Raw genomic sequence first — 20,273 nt, 5'->3', positions numbered from 1 at the left:
CATTTCCCCTGATGCTCTGGGTCCAGGAGCAGAAGGCTGGGCTCTATTTCCTAGGGTATCCTCCGACTGACCAACAAAAACACAGAACTACCATTTCAGTGGCACTCTGGGAGCTCAATATTGAAGAGGTCACATTTTCCAGGGTTCGCTGAGGCAAGCTCATAGAGACACTACATGGGGCCCTGGGGCAAATGAGGAAAATGATAAGTCAATCGGCATGGCACTTGGGGCTAGGTGAGGAGCAGGGTTTCTTTTGAGGAGCTCCTCAACACACATGTCACTACCTGTCATAGTGGTGCCTGAAAGAGATGGGGCCTGTATCTCTCTACTTCTGGAACACGAGCGGCTCTGTGACTGCTTTGACCAATAATAGAACATGGGGGAAGCTATGCCACGCCAAATTCTGGGCCCAAGCTTTCAGGAACTGTCTAGTTCTGGGCAAGCCAGCTGCCACGTCAAAGTCCTCCTGCACCGAGACTGCCATGCTATGAGGACGCCCAAGCTGCTCATGCACGGATGCCATATGGAGAGAGAGCCGCACATGTTCCAGCGTCTCAGCCTGGGCACCAGACAAGTGGGCGAAGGCGCTGCCTTGGACATCATAACCCCAGCAGATGTCCATGTGCAGCAGAAGCAGGAAAGGCAGCTGCTTTCGTTTCCTAGGGCAGCTATAATAAATTACTACAAACTGGCAAACTGGGTGGCTTCAAACAACACAGATTCATTCTCTCAGGTTCTGGATGCTAGAAGTCCCAATCGAGGTGCTGGCTGAGCCACGTTCCTTCTAAAGTCTCTGGGGAAGGATCCTCCAAAAGTCTTTAGAAAGAAGCTTCTTCCTAGGTTCTGGGTGCTGCCGACAATCCTTGGCTTTCCTTGGTCTACAGACACATCGCTCCAATCTCTGCCTCTGTTGTCACGTGGCCCTTCTCTGTGAATGTGGCTGTGTATCTCCAAATCTCTCTCTCCTTAAAAGGTCACCAGTCATGGATTTAGGGGCCCCGCCTAATCCTGTATGACCTCATCCTAACTATTTTCGAATAAGATCACACTTCTAGATCCTGAGGGTTACGACTCAACATATATTTTGAGGGGACACAATTCAACCCACAAGGCCAGTTAACAGCCAGAACCAAGGTTTCAAGAGCCCCCATAAGCCACCCAGCCACCTCCCGCTGTTCCAGTCAGCCCGTGTTGGCTCCAGTCCTTTGTGGAGCTGATGTGCACTGGTCCTGCTGTGTCTCGCTGATAGTCCGTGATGCACAGAATCATCAAATGAAAAGGTTGTAGTTTTATACCGCTGGGTTTGGGGTTATTTTGCTATGCCGCAATGGTTAACTGGAACAGTCATTTATTTGTTTGCTAATTCACCCCATTATAATCCCCATAAAGAGCAAGGCCTTTCATTCGCTTACCACTGTCTTCCCGGTGCCCAGAATAGTGCCTGGGATATGGCAGGTGGTAAAGAAAAGAAGGAAGGAACAAAGGAAGGAAAGACTACATATTCTATGGTATCTTACAGCGCAAACTGGGCTAGGACTCTATCTCCTATGATGCCCTACAGCAGAGATGAGGCCAAGATGACATTTTCTGAGATGCTCCATAATTAAAATTGAGAATAGTTTCAGCTTCACCATGATTCCCTATGACAGAAATTGGAGGCTAGAACTGCATCCACCGTGGTGCCCTACCAGAGGGTGGAGGCTAGCACCACATTTCCCATGACGCCTTTTAGCAGGAACTGAGGCAAAGGCTGCATTTCCGATGAGACACAATGGCAGAGACTGAAGGCTAGGATTACATCTCCTATCATGCCCTACAGCAGATGTTGAGGCTAGGGACAAATTTCTCATAATGTTCTAAACCACAGCTTGTAATCAGGCCTTCATTGTTAATGGCTCCCAAGATTTTGTTCATGGATCTCGCTTGTAAAAAGTAAAATCTATTTAAGCTGACTTAAGCAAAAATGACAACATTATTAGAAGTTTAGAATTCAGGCAAGAGCTAGGTCTCTGGGCCTCACCAGGGATGGGAAACAGAACTGAAAATCTGTGTGTGAAATTATGGTTGTCTCCCTTTTGCAAAATCTGTCTGTCTCTCTGTTTCTCAAAAGTGTGGCTTCCCTCGTGGGTTTCGCTTCATTTTTCCATCCCTCCACAGACTACCTTCTTTTGCTTCACACATAGTAGCCAAAGATGCCCTTGAAATGCCAAGTACCAAGAACTACTGGGTCCTGGTTCTAAACTTTTAGCAGACAGACTGCGATGGGATCCAGTTTGGGTCAGGGCTGTGCCCACAACCCACATCAAAGAGGCCACTTCAGTCCTGGCTGGTGTGACTCACTGGATTGAGTGCCATCCTGCGAACCAAAGGGTCACCAGTTTGATTCCCAGTCAGGGCACAGGCATGGGTTGCCGGCGAGGTCCCCAGCAGGGGGTGCGTGAGCAGCAACACATATAGCTGTTTTTCTCCCTCTCTTTCTCCCTCCCTTCCCCTCTCTCTAAAAATAAATGAATAAAATCTTTAAAAGATAAAAAGCCACTAATAGGTTGTAAACAAGCAGATACTGCTCCTGCAATTCTCATGGTATGCAGCCCACTCACCGAGAGCTGGGAAAACAACCTCTGTGAGAGAGAGCCTATCACAAGGACAGGGGAGCAACTGCAAAAGAAAACTCTCATTTAGGATGTTTTCATCTGCAAATAGGGCTGCCTCCTTGGATTCTGTGTGAATCACAGGCAATATGGGGGCCGAGGTTGTATGTGACAGGACACACAATGCAAAATGATCAAAACCAAGAGGAGACTGATTGTCTCAGAGAACAAGAGAACACGAGTCAGGGCAGTTCGTGGGTTGACTAGTTCAACGTTTCCACTCTGTCCGAAAGGATCCACTCAGGCTTATCCATCCCTGGCCTCAAGGTGGCCACTGCAGTTCCAGACCTCACACCCCCATTCACGGACAATAACGAAGGGCTATATCTACTTGGGTCACGTTTTTCAAAACAAAGAAATGTTATCCCAAAACTTACACGCCAACTTGCCCTCACATTTTATTTCTCTGACTTGTTACATACACCCATGTCTATGGCAACCACGGGAAGGAGGCAAAGAACCACAATATTTGGCAAACTGTATTCAGACCCCATTCCTAGGACCTCTCTCACATCACCTGGCTATTAAAGAAAGGTGGGATGCCTGACCCAAACTAGTATTTCCTTTTTAGGGAGGATCAAAGCCGGAGGCAATGTGTATTAGGGAAGAAAAACCAACCAGCCTTCTTTCTGTATAGGATAAAACCTGGTTCTTCCTTACTGTGTCTCTCTCCTGTGTATCACCTGTACTTTCACACTACGACCATAATCACAACAGTTCTGGTCATCAACTGTGTGTTTGTGTGTTGGGGGAGTGGTTCTTCATACTGAGACGGACAGACAGACAGACAGACATGGATGTGAGAGAGAAACATTGATTGGTTGCCTCCTATATGTGCCCCAACTGGGGATCAAATTTGCAACCTATAGGTATGTGCCCTGACGAGGTATCGAACTGGCAACCTTTTGGTGCACAGAACAATGCTCCAACCAACAGAGCCACATGGTCAAGACCAAATATGTCTTTCTATTCTCTCACAGAATGACACTAAGTACACAACTAACAAAGTCTGCACCGTTCCAAGACTTCCAAAACTCAGGAACAGTCAACTCATGATGTGCAGCCCACTCCCTTCCCTTCCCCCCAAGTAGCAGGCACAGCAGCTGTCTCCCCAGTGCCGTTTCTGTTAGAGAAAAAGCTGATTTCACCCCTGGCCTGGGGGTAGGGGGTGTCTTTGGCTCATGTCTGACTTAATCAGCATAATCTCATCCCCTGGCCATTGATATTGGTTCCATGATAGGCAGGTGGCATCATCTGGACCAATGAGGCACAATGAAAGGTTTTTCTAGGGCCTCCTGGGGAAAATATTTCCCGTCTCTCCTCTCTCCCTTTCTCTCATCTCACCTCAGGTTCTCTCAGTGTATCTGTCTTTTTCTCTCTCTGCCCTTCCCAGATGTGAAGGAAAAGCATGGTTCCAGGTGCCTTTGCCAGCCCTCCTGCAACATGAGGAGAGACATTTATCCTAAGGACGGGGATGGATGGTCCGTGCTTAAGCTGACCATGTCCAAGACTATTTTTATATAATTCTCTTTCCTTTAAGCCAGTTGGGTTGGATTTGCTGTCGCCTGCATGAAAACCTTAAAAGATAAAGTATCCTGGAGGAGAATGGGGACAGGGCCACCACTCTCGTGATGTCCTGAGGTAGAAGAAGATGTGGGATCAAAAGAAGAGAGATGAGAACCAAAACATCTCCCAGGGTGCCCTGCAGCTGGAGCAAGAGATATTATTAGTTAGAGCCATGGGCCAGGAGACCTATAGGTTCTTGGGGGCAAAGACACCTATTAGCTACCCCCTGACCAAATCCAGGTTAGACACCTCTCTCCCACCTTTCCTAACACACAGCACTGGAAGGATTAGAAATGATCCACACCAACCATCTCTTTCCCCAGGTTACGGAAGTGTATAAACTGAGAATGAAAAAGGAAGGAATCACTCAGAGCTGTGGTCCTGGGGATACAGAGTTTGATGGGAGATTTGGTCCAAAGGACAGAGAAGAGGCTGGGAGCTGGGCACTGAGGACAGAAAGGGGGTCTGGAGCCGAAGTCCTTGGCGCGCCTGGTTATAGACTATTTTGGTAGTGATGGAGATAACAAGCAAGGATTTTCATAGTTGGCATGTCTCAATTTACCTAATTGTCAAAGGTCCGGGAAGAGGTTGCGGCCTCCCACCTTGCATGGTTTCTTGCTCTTCTTGGGTCCTGAAGGGTGATAATCCTGCACCAGGTCTACAAGGTCCCACAGAAGTGGGGCCAGGGAGACCCACTCTCCAGAAGGGAGAAGGGAGCCAAGGGTGTAGCAGTGAGTGAGCACCAAAGATGGGAGAGAAGTGGGGAGGGCACAGAGAGACAGGGGCACAAAGAGAGACAAGGCAGGAAGAGGAGGGAAGGGGGTGGGGTGGCTGGACTGAAGGCCTGGGGTGTGTCCACAGGAGCCTCTCCCTCCCTGAGAGTCAGGCAGGACTCAGGCTTCCTTCCAGTTGGTTCACTTTCGGGGGGCCCCTCCCCGTAATGATGCGGAAACACGGGGTTCTCGGGTCAGGATAGGAGGGAGGGTGGGATCTGACCCAGGCCGTGCTCCCAGCCCAGCCCAGCCCTGCCCTGCCCTGCCCTGGGGGGTCTTGGACCTGCCCAAACGCGAAGCTGCTGACTTCCCTCTCAAGGTGGCTCACCTCCCAGTCCGTCCTGTGTGACACCTTCACCCTCGCTCACCTGTCCACACATTTCTCACGCTCACCTCTCCCACGAAACATGCTCCGTCCCTCAATGCTCACACCCTCTCCTCACACAACAGTCTCCCCTTTACACACCCACTCACACACCCCAACTTCACACACAGTGACTGCCCCCCACCCCTTACCCCCACACAACACCTGTCCCTGCGCACAGTCTTCCAACAACACCCTCACACCCTCCCCTTTCACATGCACACTCACCTTCACACACACTTTCACACTGCGTTCTTACCCTCGCACACACCTACACGCTCCTACTTTTTGGCTCAACACCCACTACCTCTGCCCTCACCCAGCACCGCACACTTTCCTCAGCCCTGTCCCGCTCACACGCTCCCCTGCACGCCCCACCGCCTCCCCACCGGTGTCCTCTCGCCCCAGGGTCCTGCGGCGCGTTCTGGCCTCGCCATCTGCCCCTCCGCCCCCAACCCGGCCCCGCCCCGGCCCCGCCCCGGCCCCGGAGCCCCGCCTCCGGGCGGGTAGGGGGCGGGGCGGGGGCGGGGCGGGCTGCGCGGGAGGTGCAGGTGCCGGGCCGGGAGCAGGCGGTGGCAGCGGCGGCACCATGGGCCGGGCCCGGCGCTTCCAGTGGCCGCTGCTGCTGCTGTGGGCGGCCGCGGCGGGGCCAGGTAGGGTCGGGGGCCGGGCCGGGGCGGGGGGCGCGCCGCGGTGACAGCCCGGCCGCCGCGGGGCCGCAGAGGCCGAACAATGCGCGCGGGGCCGGGCCGGGCCCCCTCCCCGGGACAAAGCGCAGCGCGGGCCGGGAGCCGGGAGCCGCGAGCGGGGGAGGGGGCGCGCGCCCCGGCCGCCGTGCCGCAGCTCCCCCACCCCGCACAGGCCCCGATCCCAGCGGGGACAAAGGGCCCGAGACACCCCCCTTCTCCTCCCAGCCCGCCTTCTCCGGGCCGGTCCCGCTGTCCCTCTGTCCGCTCTCTGCGTCCCTCTGTCCGCCTGTCTCTGAGTCCCTCAGTCTCTCTCCTTGTCCCCCTACCCTTGTCCTCTGTCCCTCAGTCTCGAAGTCCTGTCCGCCCCCCACCCCGTCTGCCCCTCTCCCCCACCTCTCTATCCTGTCTTTGTCCCCCACCTCTGTCCCTTGGTCTCTGTCCCTTCTAATGGGTCACTCTGTCCCCCATCATCCTCTTTATTCCCTCTTCTCTGTCCCTCTGCATTTCTGCTCTCCCTCTCTGCCCCTGTCTTGTTGTCACCCTTGTTTTTCTGCTCCTTTTCCTCTGTCCCTCATCTGTCCCATCCCCTTGTTTCTCGGCCCCTAATCTTTCTGTCATTTCTCTTTCTCTAGCTCCCCCTGTCACCCATCTCGCTCATCCCCCATCCCTTTCTATCTGTCCCACTGTCTCCCGGTCCCGTCTCTCTGCGCCCCCTCTCTGCCCTTACCACCTCCATCCTGGGATCCCCATCTGCATGCTACGTCCCTCCATCTCTCTATCACTCTGTGCCCCTGGAGAGGAACTGAGTCAGACAGGCACCCTAAAGGGCCTTGGAGAAATGTGTGTTGGGGGTGGGGGGTTAGAATTGTGTGGTGGACCCTGGCATGTGGGCACACACGTGCATTCAGCAAATGCGTCCCCGGTGCTGCCCATCCCCATCCATTCACACGCCCAGGCCACGACTTACAGAGAAGCCCCCTCCAGAACGCCCGGGGAGCCATCCCCGTACCTTTAACACACTCTGGGGAAAAAGCTGGGGACTTGCAAGATAGGGTGAACCTGAGACTGGGGACAAGGTCAGGAAATGTCACTCATACCTTCACACTTGTGTGCCTCCAACCTGCCACAGGCCACCTCCTCCCCGGTGGGTAAAGCCACTCTTGGGAGGAATGGAGGACTGGGCGGTGGCTGGGCATAAATGGGAGGGATGGAGGTTCTGTGGCGATTTGGGAGAGGAGTGTAACCAGAGGGTACAGGGCTGGGGGCCTGGGGGTAAATCCGGACTCTGTGCCACTTGCCCCAGCAACTGATGGCAGGCACCCTCCTCTCTCTAGGGCTCAGTTTCATTCTCTATAAAGTATGGAAGTTGAACTCAGTGATCTGAAAGGGAAGGAACTCCAGCTTGAACCCCTGACAAGGTGAGGGGCAAAGCTGACCTTTCACCCTCTATCTTGCATTCTTCTGTAGACTTCTGCCATTGCTTCAGAACCTGCCTCATTACCTTCTTTCTTTGCGACAGGCATGCCACAATTTCCCAGATGAGCACTTTGGTACCTTAGCTACATTTCCATTGAATTTTATTTTCCTTTCTTCATTTTTTAGGCCCTAAAAACCAGCCTCAGAATCCTAGATCCAACGAATCCAGTAAACAGAGAACCTGAGGGTATTCTAGAACACTGATATCTTTAGGACTCTAGAATCCCAAAATCTTTAGAATCTTGATACCTTTAAAATTCTAGAACCTTGATAGCGTTAGCATTCTAGCCTCTTGGAGATCCTGAATTTTGACGTCTTTGACATGTAGAATCTTGACAGCTTAGACCTGTGGGATTTCGGAGTCTCAGGATCAGAAGATAGCCTAAGATGACCACCTACTCAGTTCAAGAGTCTTTTATTCAGCACTTCTGGGAGGTTAGCTTTACAGGTTTGTTCCTTATTTAAAGTCCCTGCACCCTGGTACTCTAATCTCGTCTGTTAACTTTCTCTGAATCGTGGGGCTTTAAAGTTGGGGGACAGCTGGTGTCATGGGAAGCACTCTGGGCCGCGAGCCAGGGAACCAGTCCTCTGTGGGGTACTCATGTATCAGCCCCCGGCACTCTCTGAGCCTCGCTTTCCTCTTCTGCAAAGCATGGGGCAAAGGAGCTGGAGTACATGATCTCAGAGGGCCCTGTCTGCTTTCCTTTTCATTGGCTGCTTCTGAATGGCCTTGGCCACTAGATTTCAGGGGGTGTGCATGGTCCCCACATTTCCCTTTTAGTCACCCTCCTTCCTCTCTCACCTTGCCCAGCCAGCAGGAGTAGGGACAGGAGATGGCGTCCGTTTGTGTCCTTTCAAAAATGTGTTCTCTCTTTCTTGGCTCCCTCATCTGCCACGAATAGCAGAAGATGATGAGATTTATGCCAAAAGAAAGAAGGGTCCAGGTGGGCAGGCGGGAGGAAGTGGGAGAGAGAGATGTGTTGTCTGTCCAGAGATGCACACAGGCAGGCAGAGAGATGCACACAGGCAGGCAGAGAGATGCATAGGCCAGGAACCGGAACGGAAGGGCGCTGAGGAAACATATCCAGATACAAAGAAAAGATAGAGAGGCTGTTAGAGTTGAGGGGCTTTGTGAAGGGGGAGCTTGTTGATCCCAAATAATGTTTTCCTCCCAAATGACTCACTTTTCCCTGCTAAAGTTCTGACCAGTCACTCCGAGAAAGGGGGGGGGGGGGCCTTCCCCGCAGTGCGAGTCAGCCCCGGGTGCAGGTCTTGGGAGGTTTCTGTCACTGACCCCCACCCACCCATGAGTCGGTTGCCTAAGTCCCTATAGTTGGGGTCAGATTCTACAGGATTCCAAGACCTTAGACACAGCAGGGCTGGGGCCTGGGTGGGTTAATGTCGTGCGAGCCTGGCCTGTCCCCGTCTTGGGGAACACAAAGACAGCTTTCTCTCTCTGGGTGGGGCGGGGGGGACTTGGAGACAGTCAGGCTTGCCAGCGCTCATTGGCCTGTGGCACCAGGACCCAAGCACCCACTGGTTCCTGCCTGTGCAGACCCCGGGCCCCTAGGGCCTCTGGGAACCAGGCACCAAGGCTCCTCCGCAGGCGCCCAGTAGGGCAAGAGGGCAGCAGCAGAGCCTGGGCCCTTCTGGGAGGGGGGGTGAAGAGAGGGCACCGGGGGTGGAGGATAGGACAGTGGGCACTCAGTGCAGGCTTGCACCCTTCCCGGAGCAGGAATTTCTCCCCTGACCCCCAACCCAGGGGGAATCTCCAGAGGACTCCCCCACCCCCTGCCTGGGCCTAAAGCCTGGAATCCAGGGAGTTCTGAATATCCGAGGAACGTGGGGGCCACAGGGGACACTTTGTGTGTGAGGCTGCTGACTCACCCCTCTGCCCCCACCTGATGCTTGGTCTCCGGTAGGAGGGGCACAGGGGGCCAGGGGAAGGCAGGACTGTGGTGCGGGGAGTTGAGGACTGCAGACCTGGAGTCGAAAGTTTCCAGAAGAGTGGGGGAAGCCGGGGTCCTGAGCGCCTGGGTCTGAGGGAGGAGGAAGCTAGGCATCCTGGACACGTGTGTCAGAGGGAGGAGAGGCTGGGGTCTTGGACTTCAGGGTCTGAAGGAGGAGGGGGCTGGGTCTTAGACTCCTAGGTCTGAGGAGGGGGGCCCGCGGGCCTGGACTCCTGGGTTCTGAGAGAGAAGGAGTCTGGGGTTTCATACTCCTAGGTCTTGAGAGAGGGAGGGGTGGGGAGCATAGACTCCTGAGTCTTGAGAGAGGACAGGGCTGGGGGTCCCACTCCAGGTTTCTGAGGGAGGAGGGGGTGGGACCCTGACGCCTAGGTCCTGTGAATACAGGCGCCTTCAGAAGGCTGAGCTGGGGAAGAATTGATGCTTTGTGCAAGGATGTTCGGACTCCGCCATTGATGGGGGGCTGAGGGGGGGTTCAGTCAGGACGTAGGGATGTACCACCTCCCCAGGGGAGGAAGTAGGGGATAGAGGCATGATGCCACAGAGCCTCCTGGGGAGCGGATACGGAGGGGGTGGCTGTGACCTTCCTGGAACCGTGACCTTGAGACTCCCGTGTGTATTCGCTGACTCAGGACCCAGGAAGTGCTCCCCCACCCCGCTTAGTTTCCGTGGAAACATCCGCCAGCTGTGTACTCTGGACCCCTGGCTCCTGGGTCCTGAAGGAGGAGGGGGCTGAAGGCCCAGACTCTTGAATTTGAGGGGAGAGAGGCTGGTGCCTGGGGACTTCTGGGTTTGAGGGAGGAAGATGCTGAGAACCCAGACTTTTGGGTCCTGATGGAAGAGGGCACTAGGAGCCTGGACTCCTGGCTCCTGGGAGAGGAGGCAGTTGGGGCTGGATTCCTGGGTCTGAGAGGGCAGAGTGCTGGATTCTGGGTCTCTACTTGTCACCTGCTCAGCCACTCTTTCTCAGACCCTCCCGTCCCTTTTCCAGGCACCATCCCCATGACGACTCCAAGCTGTCAACACAGTTTAAAGGGCCAGTGCCCTAGTCCCAAAAGCTCAACTCCTCTCTGATCAGAAAGTCCCGCCTCACCACCCCCAACCCTGAAACAAAAGCTCCTGGGACATTAATATTCCAGGCACAGACACTGTTGGTTACTGAATCTTCAGGAGGGGGAGGGAATAAGACAAAAGCCCCCCACCCTCACCCCATGTGCACCCTCAAGCAGAGAGCAGGGGACAAATTTTGGGGGGGCAGATCCAGAGGTCCCGATGGCTCTCCGGAGATGTTGAGTTTCTGCCACTACCTTGCCTGGGACCCCTGAGCCTCATTCTCCACATCTGTAAAATGGGGGGCCTAGCATTAAACTGACCCTGAGGTCTAGGATCCGTGGACAGGCTTCAAATTTTTTTTTTTTCTAAAGCACCAATTTGAGCAGGCAGGCCGGTTTTCATTGCATGGGCAAGTTTCTGGGGGTTGAAATAATAGCAGCTTTGCAGAGACGGCTCCCTGAGCTCAAGGCACTGGGCTGATCCCTATGGGGCAGGCGCTGGCATCATCCCTATTTCACAGGCGGGCCATCCGAGGCTCAGGAAGGTTAAGCCAGTTGCCCAAGATCACACAGACGGCAAGTGGTCCGGCTGGGATCAACCCAGGTGTTTGAGATGAGAATAGCGATGTCACAAAGTTGTTGGGAGGCTGAAATGAGGTCCTGCCTGACACATGCCATTCATTCAGTCCTCGATCTGTAGACATTTATCTAGTGCCAGGCACACTTCTAGGCACTAGCGGTACAGCAGTAAACCCAATCAGTGGCTTGTGTCCCTGCTTCATGGGGTGTATATTGTCGTGCTGGGGGACAGGCAATAAACAAGTGAGCAAATTAATAAAATAACTTCAGTGAAATTTCCATAGAAAAATAAAACAATGGTGATGAAATAGAAAGTGTTCTGGAGGGGAAGGAATGGGGAGAAAAAGTCACTCCGAAGAGGTGTTGCTGTGAACAGAGACCCAAATAAGAACAGCAGACAGTCCTGGGATGATGAAGGGGAAACAACATTCCAGGCAAAGGAAAGAGCAAGTGCAAAGGCCCTGAGGTGGTGACAAGCTCAGCGTATCTGAAGCACATCAAGGCCAGGGAGGCTAGAGTGAAGTGACGGTGATTGGAACTGCGGCCGGAGAGAGGCCCGGTCGCAGAGCATCTTGAAGGCCCGGGGAAGGAATGTAGATTTTATTCCAAGTGAAATGGACGGCTGTCGAAGGGTTTTAAGCAGAGAGGTGAGTTGATCTGATTTACCTTTTTGGAAAACCCATCTAGCTGCTGTGTGGAGAAGGACCTGGTAGAAAGTAGGCACGGAAGCAAGAGAACCATGAGTAGCTCTTAAAGGTCAAAGTAAGAGATAGTGCAGTTGGACTAGGGTTATGGTAGAAGAGGTAGACAACGGTGAATAGATTCGGGATATGTTTCAGAGGTGGAATGGATAGATCTTGCTGATCGAATAGATGTTAGCGATGAGGGACATGGTGAGAACTTGCATGATTTCTAGATTTTTGGCCTAAGCAACTGGGTAGATGGTTGTGACATTTACAGAGATTGAGAAAACATGAAGAGGAAGACATTTAGATTGGACATGTGAAGCTTGATATTTCAGGAGGTACTATATAAACCCAAAATAGAGCTGAAAAACACAAAAAGTTAAACTCAGACATAAGAGAAGTCCAGGAGTAGGCATCCAGGGGTTTTAATGGGAGCTCTACATCATCACCAGAGACCCTGGCATCTTCCACCTCTTGGTTCCACCCTCCCTGGGCCCTTGTCCTCATAGTCCAACATGGCTGCCAGAACTCTATAGGCATCACATCCTAGTCCCAAGCAGCACAAAAGTGACCTGGTGGACAAGGTACTTGTCTCCCCCTTTTAGGCAATGCTCCTCAAATTATCACATGACACTTCGTCTTACATCTAATTGGACAAAACTTTCACATGGCCTCACTTAGCTGCAAGACAGTCTTAGAAGTATATCTTTCCGCTCGGCACGGGGCAACCATAAAATACAATCAGGGATCTTTTGCTAAGGAGAAAGGGAAGCACGGATGTTGGGGTAGGAAGCTAGCTCTCTCTGCTTTCATCCCCTGGAATTAATCTTTTCCACCCCTCGCCCCCCAAATGAGGTTACCTATCTTTCCTACAGGGAACATTACACTTTTGGTGGGATATTACAGTGAGTTGTGTCTACCTCCCCATAAATCTTGAAAGGCCCTCCAGGACAGGGACCTCAGCTGACTCATCTCTGGGCATCCAGCCCTGGAAAACCTACCCACTGCTTGGGAAATACTCAAATAAATGAATGAGACAGACTGTAAGAGACATGAAGCAATAGTTATCCAACATTTAAAGGTAAATAACCAGATGTGATTCTGGCTCATTCATGCTCCAAACCTCCACTGGCCTTCAGGATAAAAGCTAATCTCCTAGCTTGGCGTTTGAGGCCCTCCACCAGCGCATCCCACAAACCCTCACCAGTGCTGGACACTTTGCACCTGTACAGCCAGGAGTGGATGTAGACCTAGGATATAGAATCAGAGAGATCTGGATGCTTGGGATGTGACCTTGAGCAAGTCATTTTCTCTGGAACAATTTTCTCATCTGTAAAATGGGAACTGGAAGAAAACTGGAGATTAATAATGGTGCCTACCTTATTCAGATACTGTGATGATTAAATGGAAATTATATAGCTGGTGCCCTCAGCCCAGAGTCTGGGACAGCAGGTGCCTAATAAACAGTGGCTGTTGTGGTTGTTATTTTGAAGATGAAAGAAACACCATAATGATGGTGATGCTGCTGCTGATTAATCTCAGCTTTGAGCTTTATTCCAGGTTGTTTCCTCTGCTGAAAACACACCCCCTTACTAATTGCCTACCTTGTTCCTCTGCCGGGTTAATCAGGTTGGTTAACTTCTATAACAAACAGCCCTGAAATCTCAGTGGCTTTACCAAAAAAAAAAAAAAAAAAAAAGTGTATTTCTCACTCAGGTTACAGTTCCGTGCAGACAAGTCACGGGGGCAGCCAGTCAGGGGCCCAGGCTCCCAAGCTTGTGATCCTATCCTCCTCTGGGCTCCCTGGAGTCCTCTCCATTCAGCCATTAAGAGGGATGTGAGTGAGGGGGGGTGGGGGAGAGAAGGATGTGAGATGAGCCAGTCTGGAAGAGGTGTTTCTCTCTTCTACTTGCACCCCGTTGGCTAGAAGTCAGTCACATGGCTAAGTACAAGGGACGCTGGCAAATATAGTCTAATCATGTGTTGTACCAGTTAAATTTAAGGGTGTAACAGGCCATCTAAAACTTAGTAGCTTTAAACAATCATGTTATTTGCTCATGACTCTGGAGTCAACAATTTGGACTGGATCAGCTGGGCAGTTCTTTCCACACCTGGGGTCCCTCATGTGGCTACAGTCATCTGGTGGTCTCCCTGGGGCTAGATGGTCCAGGATGGCCTCACTCACAGGACCAGGAGGTAGCACTGACTGTTGGCTGGGCTTCTCCCTCCACGCAGTCTCTTATCGTCAAGGAAGCTAGTCCAGGCATCTTCACTTGACAGTCTCAGGGCAGCAAGAGGGCAAGAGCAGAGGCTGCAAGGTCTCTTGAGGCCTAGGCTCCAGAACTCATATCAATATAATATATCACTTCTAGCAAGTTCTGTTGGTCAAAGCAAGTCACAAGGCCTGTACAGATTCCTAGGGTCTGAGTGCCTCCGTAATGGGCAGAGCAGCAAAGTCACCTTACAAAGGGCACATAAGGGGACGGGAAGAGTGTTGTGGTCATCTCTGCAGATGAGCTACAGCATGTGCCCAGGCGTAAAAGATGCGGTTTGGTGAACACATAGCAGTTTCCCATGCCTGTGAACTGTTTACTCAAGATCTGGATCCAATAGAGCTTTCTTCCAGAACCTTCTCTAATCATCCATCTTCCTAAGCAGTTTTTTTTTTTTTTTTTTTTAACTTTTACTAGTGTTTATTTTATGCTGAATTTACTCCTGGGCCATACGTTTTTGTTTCTTCAATTTCTTTTGGAGTATCTTTTTCTTCTGTGCAACCTCCTTTTCCAGTTTAGGAACAATCTGCTCTTTCTCACTGAGGATCATCTCAGTGTGGCAGGGAGAATTCATGTACGGGTTAATCTGCCCATGAGCTCTGTAAGTTCTGTGCTGCATCTTGGGAGCTTTGTTCACTGGGTGTGCTCGATGACCAGAGCATCTCCATCTAAACCCTTAAGTTCCACATTACTCTCTTCATTTTTAAGCATGTGCAACAAAAATTCAACAGTCCTTTTGGGCCACCACCCTGTGCCCAGACCCACTGTTTGGCCTGGACACACACCTATCAATTCTACCGTTGTAATGATGGAATGGCACACATTGCTTCTGTAAAGTGATATCCTTCATGTCCTTGGTGGCTTTTTGAATATATGTACCCTTGATGGCCTGGGCAGTGTCATGAGTGTTCTTCAAGTGAACACAAAGATTTGAACCCCTTGATTTGCGTGATTTTATGGGGTTTTCTGGGTCAAGTGAAGAGTGAACGATTTTCAGAGGTCACCTCTGGCCACTTTCAGGAGGGGTCCCTAGGCAGCGTTTGCTTCCCTTTCCTCTGGGCTCCCAGTGTGCCCTGTGCATCCCCCTATAGAGTCCATCTCCTGGACTCTAGCCGGCCTGCGGGAAAAGTTGGATGTGACAAAGCGGATGCGAGGGGGAAGGAGAGGGGTCGGAGGTTTGGATGGCAGAGGAATAGGAGAGAGCAAAGATTGAATTGCAGCCCTCAACAAGTCTCCTATCCTGTCTCTCTGCCTATTGATCCAGGAGCAGGACAGGAAGTACAGGCAGAGAATGTGACAGTGGCTGAGGGAGGGGTGGCCGAGATAACCTGCCGTCTGCACCAGTATGATGGGTCCATAGTTGTCATTCAGAACCCAGCCCGGCAGACCCTCTTCTTCAATGGCACCCGCGGTGAGTGCTGGGGTCCGAAATCCTGAGTCTTGAAGGAGGAGGGCTGGGGCCTGATTCCTGTGACCAGAAAGAGGGCAGAGCCGAGACTCTGGATCCCCTGGCCTGAGGGAGGGAGGGACTGGGGGCCTGGGCTCCTGGGTCCTCATGTAGCATGGAGCTGGGGGTTTGGACTCCTACTCCCGTGGGTGGGAGGGCCTGAGTCAATCTGGGTCCCCTAGGGAGTAATTGGTGGGCACATAGACACATAGGTATGGCTGGACTGTAAGCTCCTGGAGGAAGGATGGAACTCCTGGGGCCAGGGTTCCCGAGATTCACTCCTGCTTCGTCCCTCCCTCTAGCCCTGAAGGATGAGCGTTTCCAGCTGGAGGAGTTCTCCCCTCGCAGAGTGAGGATCCGACTCTCAGATGCTCGCCTGGAAGACGAGGGGGGCTACTTCTGCCAGCTCTACACGGAGGACACCCACCACCAGATTGCCACGCTCACTGTGCTGGGTAACCACTTTCCCCTCCTCCAACCTATCCCCTCCTCCTTTCTCCCCTGCTTAGCCCTTATCCTGAGGCCGGACCCTGGCTGTTTTTAACCTCCTGAACATCTGGGCCCAGGCAATGTGGGAGGCTTTCCTGACCTCTGGACTCTATGTTTGACCCTTGTTCCCTTTGATCGCTGGAATCTCGCAGCCTGTCCACTTTGAACCCACCTGGATGCCTCCTCTGACCTTCTCCCTTACCCCCTTTTCCCTGCGGCAGTGGCCCCAGAGAATCCTGTGGTGGAAGTCCGGGAGCAGGCGGTGGAGGGCGGCGAGGTGGAGCTCAGCTGCCTGGTTCCTCGGTCTCGGCCTGCCGCCGCCCTGCGCTGGTACCGCGACCGCAAGGAGCTGAAAGGTAGTACCCGAAGTAGGGTACGAGGGGTAGGGAAGGTGCCAGCGAGGGACGGGGCTTGAGAGGAGTGGGATTCCACGAGGCGGGGCTTATGAAAGACTGGAGTGCGGGCAGGGCGCACAGGTCTGGGAGATGTCATCCAAGCAATATGTAGCTATTGAATACACTGAGAGATGAGACAGCGTGGGCGTGAAAGAGAGAGGAGCTTTGGGAAGAGGCACTCAGGATTGCGGGCTTGGTTGGGGAGGCTAGTGGTTTGGAAACTAGAGGCGAGGCCTGTCACTCAGGGGCGGAGCTTAGCAAATTGCCTGCTTTGGGATTGGCTGGGGTGGGGGGGGGCCCGGAATCCTGGACTGAAGGTGTCGGGTCGGGTCGGGGCGTGGCAGGTGTGAGCAGCAGCAAGGAAAATGGGAAGGTGTGGAGCGTGAAGAGCACTGTGAGGTTCCGTGTAGACCGCAAGGACGACGGCGGTATCATCATCTGCGAGGCGCAGAACCAGGCGCTGCCCTCGGGACACAGCAAGCAGACGCAGTACGTGCTGGATGTGCAGTGTAAGTGCCCGGTGGGCAGAGACCCGACGGTGGTGGGGGGATCCCAACGCCAGCCGTCCGACCTCGGGAGGGTTTCTAACCCCTCGTGATGGTCCTGACAATCACTCTCCCATGTCACTTCTGCCCACAGACTCCCCCACGGCCCGGATCCATGCCTCCCAGGCTGTGGTGAGGGAGGGAGACACGCTGGTGCTGACGTGTGCTATAACAGGGAATCCCAGGTGAGCTCTGAGGTCCGAGACCCCTAGAAGAAAAGGGGTAGTCGGGACCCTCTTATTTGGAGATGCTGCATATCTAGATTCCTGAGAAGTCTGAATTGGGTGCTGGCACCTGCGTCCCTAACTCTCACTCTACCCCCCGTCCAGGCCGAATCAGATCCGCTGGAACCGCGGGAATGAGTCTTTGCCGGAGCGGGCGGAGGCGGTCGGCGAGACGCTTACGCTGCCTGGGCTGGTATCTGCAGATAATGGCACCTACACTTGCGAGGCGTCGAACAAGCACGGCCACGCGAGGGCGCTCTATGTGCTCGTGGTCTACGGTGAGTGCCGGCTGCCGCAGGCCTGGGGGCGAGGCTCAAGGCTGGGCGGGGTCTACCGGGGTCCCTGCGTTGCGTACCGGATGCGTGGCGGGGGGGCGGGGTCCGGGGGGGGGGCGCGGCCTGTGCGAAGTGATTCCAGGGAGTGAACAGCGCACAAAGTTCTTACAGTTCTGGGGCCAGACTGACCGTGCGGGTTCAGGTTCCGCTCTGTAACATCCTATTGCGAGTGACGTAGTCTGCGCCTTAGTTTGCTCATCGGTAAAGTGGAAGTAAACAATAGCACCTGTCGCAGCGTGTGTGATTACATGAGCTAAGTATATGAAGTGGTTGGAATGGCCCCTAGCAAAAAGCAAGTGTTATGTGTGTAGCTCTTAAGACGGTGCAGCAGGAATTTTGCAAGTGTTTGGGCTCTAGCTAGCGTTTTAAATACCTGGAGCGTTTTAGACAAGATGGTAAGGGACTTGGACCTGAGTTTCCATGTGGGAAGAAACAGAGTCAAAAGAGATGTGCTGTTTCTGTTCCCCGGGGGGGGGGGGTGAGGAAAGGAGTCAGGGAAGGTATTAGCAAAATGACTCAGGGGCCTGTGGGGCAGTATACAAATCAACGTGCATTCCTTGAGGAAGTGGAGCTTCAGGAAAGAGGGAAGCCATGAGAAGGGCCCACCAGGTGGCCGGAATTAGAAGGGGGGAACATGTTAAGGGGCACAGTTAGAGAATGGTTTAACAGGTTGGCAGCGAAGGAGTTGAGCTGGGACTGTCCTCTGACACTTGTCCTGTGCCCTATTCCTCTGGCAGACCCCGGTGCGGTGGTAGAGGCTCAGACGTCGGTGCCCTACGCCATTGTGGGCGGCATTCTGGCGCTATTGGTGTTTTTGATCATATGTGTGCTGGTGGGCATGGTCTGGTGCTCGGTCCGGCAGAAGGGTGAGTGGGGACGGGGTCTGAATTCAGCTAGAGGGGTGGTTGGTTGTGGGATTGGGAAGGGGGCATGACCTAGAGTCTAAATTCGAGAGATGGCAGTCTAGACCCAGGGTTCCAAAACCTGAGGGACCTGAAGTCAAGATTCGAAGGGGGATGGGTCTTTCGCCCATGACCAGAAGGGGTGAAACATTGAAGTGGAAGTAAGGCCGTGGGTGTCAGTTGAACGATGTATCTTCCTAATTGCTGGATTCATTGGGAACAGAGCAAGGGGATATCACCAATAGAACGAATAAGGGCTGATCTTTATGTGAATTTGGGCGTCTTCCTAATTCTGCTTTACCCTTCTCTGCCCATTTTACTATTCCATGGTCTTGACTCCCCCTCCATGTTCTGTTTCTCCCTCTTCCTTCATCTGATATCTCTTGTCTGTCTCCTTCTTCCCATATATTTCTGTCCAACTCCTGGCTTCACATATATGTCTCTTCTGACCGGGGTTCTGTCACCTCCTCAGGCTCCTATTTGACCCACGAGGCCAGTGGTTTGGATGAGCAGGGAGAAGCAAGAGAAGCCTTCCTCAATGGCAGCGACGGACACAAGAGGAAAGAAGAATTCTTCATCTGACCCCACCTCTACCCCAGGCCTGGGCCTGGGCTGGGGTCCACCCCACTGCCAGCTGCAAAGACATTTACCAGAGTCTGGGATGGTGGGCATCTCCTCCCACCACTAACACCTCAGACGTTTGGGCAGGGATGGGGGTGTCAGATGCCTGGGTCTCAGCCAGGGCCAGAAGCAAGGTCCCAGAGATCTGGGTCCCCCAGGGGGCAGGGGCCAAAGGTCCAAATCCCCCAAGTCCAGGGAGGGTGGTAGGGATTGGGTTAGGGAAGATAAGTGGGGGAAGGCCAGGGCCCCTAGGCTGCAGAACCAGGTCTTGTGGGGAGGGGATCAGATTTGGGGAAGGGTGGGGTGGGCAGGGAGGGGGACACACAGATTTCTTTGGGGGTCCCAGACCCCATGCCAGCCATTGTAGGAGTTCCACAGAGCTCTGGGCACCTCTTTGCAAAGCCATGTTTGCACGGTGGGCGTGAGGGTGGGAGGGAGGGTGTGGAAACAGGGATTCTGTGTCTTTGTGTCATAGCTTTGATGGAGGAGGTGAGGGAGACAGCCCCAGCCCTCTTCTCCAACCCCCTTCCCCAGGTTCCTGGGCTCCCCTTCCTTCCACCTCCTCCCCCCACATCTGTCCCACTTATATTTGTCTGTCTACCCACTCCTGGGGGTGCCTTCCCCATCTCTCCTCCAGGCCCCCCAGGGAGAGGAAAAGGAGTTTAGGGGGGTATGTTGGTCTCTATGGTTTTATATATAATATATTAAAAAAATCAAAAATCTGTATGAAAATATCAGATTTTGCCCCCTCCCCAATTCCTGGCTTTTGCCCCCATTTTCTTGTTCAAAATACACATACACACACACACACACACACACACACAATATTTTGTACGGGGCGGGGAGGGGAATGGGGAGGGGGTTTGGCAATCCCACTAACCACCATTAAACTGAGGAGAGAACACGTTTGGGGTGGCTGTGTGTCTGTCCCTCTGCCCAGAGCTGCACCATGTTGGGAGGGGAACTGAACTAAGGGACGGGAGTCACTGATGAATCATATAGGCCAAGAGGTTTTTACCTCACCAGAGGCACCTTACCCTCCTAGAGAGGAAAATGTGGGATTTGTTTTCCTAGACATTCCTTCAGCCAAATAGTCACAGGGTCTTACCTCTTCAGTTCCCTATTGAGATTCTTATCCCCACAGTCATCCTTCCTCTGGTTTACCCCCACCAAAGACATCAGTCTCCAGGGCAACTTTCTTTTTTAAAAAAGATTTTATTTGCAAGAGCGGAAGGAAGG

At 53.0% G+C, this 20,273-nt stretch overlaps 1 protein-coding gene across 1 annotated transcript; it reads left to right on the top strand.

Annotated features, from left to right (window-relative positions):
• The first annotated feature begins 5,904 nt into the window (after nt 1–5,904).
• On the top strand, nt 5,905–19,347 carry CADM4 (cell adhesion molecule 4). The gene is made up of 9 exons (XM_054588574.1): nt 5,905–6,007; nt 15,341–15,487; nt 15,826–15,978; nt 16,234–16,368; nt 16,752–16,916; nt 17,047–17,137; nt 17,282–17,454; nt 18,249–18,377; nt 18,886–19,347. The coding sequence occupies exons 1-9, from the start codon at nt 5,944–5,946 to the stop codon at nt 18,993–18,995; spliced, it is 1,167 nt and encodes a 388-aa protein (XP_054444549.1). The 5' UTR covers nt 5,905–5,943; the 3' UTR covers nt 18,996–19,347.
• Nucleotides 19,348–20,273: the final 926 nt, after the last annotated feature.

Source organism: Pteronotus mesoamericanus, unplaced genomic scaffold (assembly GCF_021234165.1).
Source record: "Pteronotus mesoamericanus isolate MK-2021 breed Mesoamerican mustached bat unplaced genomic scaffold, CSHL_Meso_final scaffold_137, whole genome shotgun sequence".
Lineage (NCBI taxonomy): Eukaryota > Metazoa > Chordata > Mammalia > Chiroptera > Mormoopidae > Pteronotus > Pteronotus mesoamericanus.
Note: the sequence above shows the minus strand (reverse complement) of the source record. Positions and strands in the feature narration are given on the sequence as shown.